This window comes from Salvelinus alpinus, chromosome 31 (genome assembly GCF_045679555.1).
Source record: "Salvelinus alpinus chromosome 31, SLU_Salpinus.1, whole genome shotgun sequence".
In the NCBI taxonomy this organism is placed as follows: Eukaryota; Metazoa; Chordata; class Actinopteri; order Salmoniformes; family Salmonidae; genus Salvelinus; species Salvelinus alpinus.
In genome coordinates, this window is record NC_092116.1 from 34,228,672 (window position 1) to 34,231,992 (window position 3,321).

Below are 3,321 nucleotides of genomic sequence, written 5' to 3' on the forward strand. Positions count from 1 at the left end.
GAGTCATGGTAGCTTCTTGACCAGCTCCAGGTATGTTTTGAGACATGGTAGCTTCTTGACCAGCTCCAGGTATGTTTAGAGACATGATAGCTTCTTGACCAGCTCCAGGTATGTTTTGAGACATGGTAGTTTCTTGACCAGCTCCAGGTATGTTTTGAGACATGGTAGCTTCTTGACCAGCTCCAGGTATGTTTTGAGACATGGTAGCTTCTTGACCAGCTCCAGGTATGTTTTGAGACATGGTAGCTTCTTGAACAGCTCCAGGTATGTTTAGAGACATGGTAGCTTCTTGACCAGCTCCAGGTATGTTTTGAGACATGGTAGCTTCTTGACCAGCTCCAGGTATGTTTAGAGACATGGTAGCTTCTTGATCAGCTCCAGGTATGTTTAGAGACATGATAGCTTCTTGACCAGCTCCAGGTATGTTTAGAGACATGGTAGCTTCTTGACCAGCTCTAGGTATGGTTAGAGACATGGTAGCTTCTTGACCAGCTCCAGGTATGTTTAGAGACATGGTAGCTAGCTGGTATGCTGGAGCTGGTTGGACACATAGTTATGGCAAAGTTTGAATGAATAACTGACAACTAAAATAGTGCTTTCAATAATTTATATGTTTAGCTCAAATAACGTGGTTTAATGTTGAATTGGAACATTTTGGAGTCACATGGTTACATTTAAACAGCATGAGAACAAAACACCAGACTCTCACAGGCTTCATTCATTATAAATGTTTATTCCTTCAGATGGGAAGAAGATGGATACATACAGTGATAGAATTACATTCAGAACATATAATAGTATCTCTATGGTAACAGTGATAGAATTACATTCAGAACATATAATAGTATCTCTATGGTAACAGTGATAGAATTACATTCAGAACATATAATAGTATCTCTATGGTAACAGTGATAGAATTACATTCAGAACATATAATAGTATCTCTATGGTAACAGTGATAGAATTACATTCAGAACATATAATAGTATCTCTATGGTAACAGTGATAGAATTACATTCAGAACATATAATAGTATCTCTATGGTAACAGTGATAGAATTACATTCAGAACATATAATAGTATCTCTATGGTAACAGTGATAGAATTACATTCAGAACATATAATAGTATCTCTATGGTAACAGTGATTAGAATTACATTCAGAACATATAATAGTATCTCTATGGTAACCGTGATAGAATTACATTCAGAACATATAATAGTATCTCTATGGTAACAGTGATAGAATTACATTCAGAACATATAATAGTATCTCTATGGTAACAGTGATAGAATGACATTCAGAACATATAATATTATCTCTTTTTATATTTGATAGAGTATAGACTATAGATATATATAGACTTAGAAGAGATGGACAGAGATGGGAGAGTATAGACTATAGATATATATAGACATAGAAGAGAAAAGTATTACAATTGAAAGTGTACATATGTTGACATGTAACCATTACAACCCTTACTACCATTATAACCCTCATTACCATTATAACCCTCATTACCATTATAACCCTCATTACCATTACAACCCTCATTACCATTATAACCCTCATTACCATTACAACCCTCATTACCATTACAACCCTCATTACCATTATAACCCTCATTACCATTATAACCCTGATAATCATTACTCTAACAGTAATGATAGTTTGTTGATATGGTGAGAGCATCTGGACCCAGATCACCCAAAGAACCTTCCAGAACTATTTCTCATGGAATTGTAAAGATTCCTCACTACGGAAGGAATTCTTCCAACTGGGTTGGGGGGGGAAGTGGTAGGTTAAGGACCTCTTGGACAATCTTTTGGGAACACCTTGACAGGACCATCTTTACCTTTGTGATATTTGTTCAACATGATTTCGAGTGCTCCCAAGGTTTCTGGTTTCAATGTTTTCCCCACGTCTTCCTTCTGGTTCCACCCCCAGTGTGCTTCAGCCATCCACCCTTTCTTCTTGTTGTTGTAACAGCAGTAGGCTGTCCACAGGAGATCTGGGATGTTCACTCGGTCGTTCAGTTTGTTCTTCGCACTGGGAACTGCTCCAGTCACCACATAGGCTTTTATCCCGTTGTTACTAATACAGTCCGTCTCAAGCTTTTCTCTGACATTTCTCTCCATATCATTCCAGCTGCCCCCGTTGAAGGTGCTGTCCTGGGGAACGATGTTGGTCAGGGTAAAGGTGGACGTCTGAGTATCAAGGTCATGAGCATGTGAACTTGGGAAGAGGTGACCTCTGCTCACATCTTTATAATCTGTTGGGTTTTTTCTTATTACTTTAGCATAGTCGTTGTTCCCAGACTGGTGGTCGTAAATGCCTCCTCCCATTTTCTCCATTTCAGTGTTCTTTTCCCCATTGAGCTGCAGAAAACAACAGTCATACAGTCATTCACTAGTTTTCTGTACAGTAACCTCTATTTTCAGGGGGGGGTTCACAATCCACAATCAAGATAATCAAGTCTCTACACCCTCCATAGTGGTAGTTCTATATTCTGTAACATAACTGTCTGTGATATATACCAGTAAACAAATACAAATGTTATGTTATATGAATAAACATTAGTCCTACCTGGGGCTCCATCATCCAGGTTTCATCTGGTCGACCCGGTATATAACCAGTGAAGGTGTAGGCTGAGAACACAGGGATCCTGTTGGTCGTGTCGTAGAGAGTTGCAAACCTGTAGAAGTTTTTGAACAACTGGCAGATCGGCTTGTAGCGGTTCTGATCCTTGACTATCCCATCATACAAAATACCTGGGAGATTTGGAGTTGTCTCCTCCAGGAAGAACTTCTTGCACTGCGGAACATCACTGAACTTCTCCACTACATGAGAGAGAGCAGGAGGAAGGAGAGAGAGGAGGAGGAGAATAGAGAGATGATTCAATGCCCCCATCATCACCTGAAGACTGTACACCACAGAGACAAAGATGAAGTTACAGAGACCAGTTGGTAGACTGGAGACTGTTGAGCTGAGTCAGGACTGACTGCTTTAAATATTTATTTCAGAGACTCCTCCTTCAGATGTCAAAACAGAAAGGGTTGATTTGCATAAACTCCTCTGTACGTTTCTACGGAAAATGCTGTAACTAATAAAATGTGACTCACCTCCTGTAGGTCTATTCCATGGGACTGACTCACCTCCTGTGATCACACCTCGGGGCCTTTTCACAAGAACCACCACAGACATTTTTATTTACTTCATCTGAATTAAACATTTGCCCTAAATCTGCCATTGAGAATGTCATGTCTTGACTTTTCCTAGATAAGTGTTTTAAAGAAATGGGGAGACTTGGGTATTTGTTTT

At 39.4% G+C, this 3,321-nt stretch overlaps 1 protein-coding gene across 1 annotated transcript; it reads right to left on the reverse strand.

Moving 5' to 3' along the window:
- Positions 1-713: 713 nt before the first annotated feature.
- LOC139561715 (endonuclease domain-containing 1 protein-like) lies at positions 714-2,979 on the reverse strand. The gene is made up of 2 exons (XM_071378973.1): positions 2,587-2,979; positions 714-2,378 (listed from the first exon to the last, which is right to left on the reverse strand). The coding sequence occupies exons 1-2, from the start codon at positions 2,911-2,913 to the stop codon at positions 1,803-1,805; spliced, it is 903 nt and encodes a 300-aa protein (XP_071235074.1). The 5' UTR covers positions 2,914-2,979; the 3' UTR covers positions 714-1,802.
- Positions 2,980-3,321: the final 342 nt, after the last annotated feature.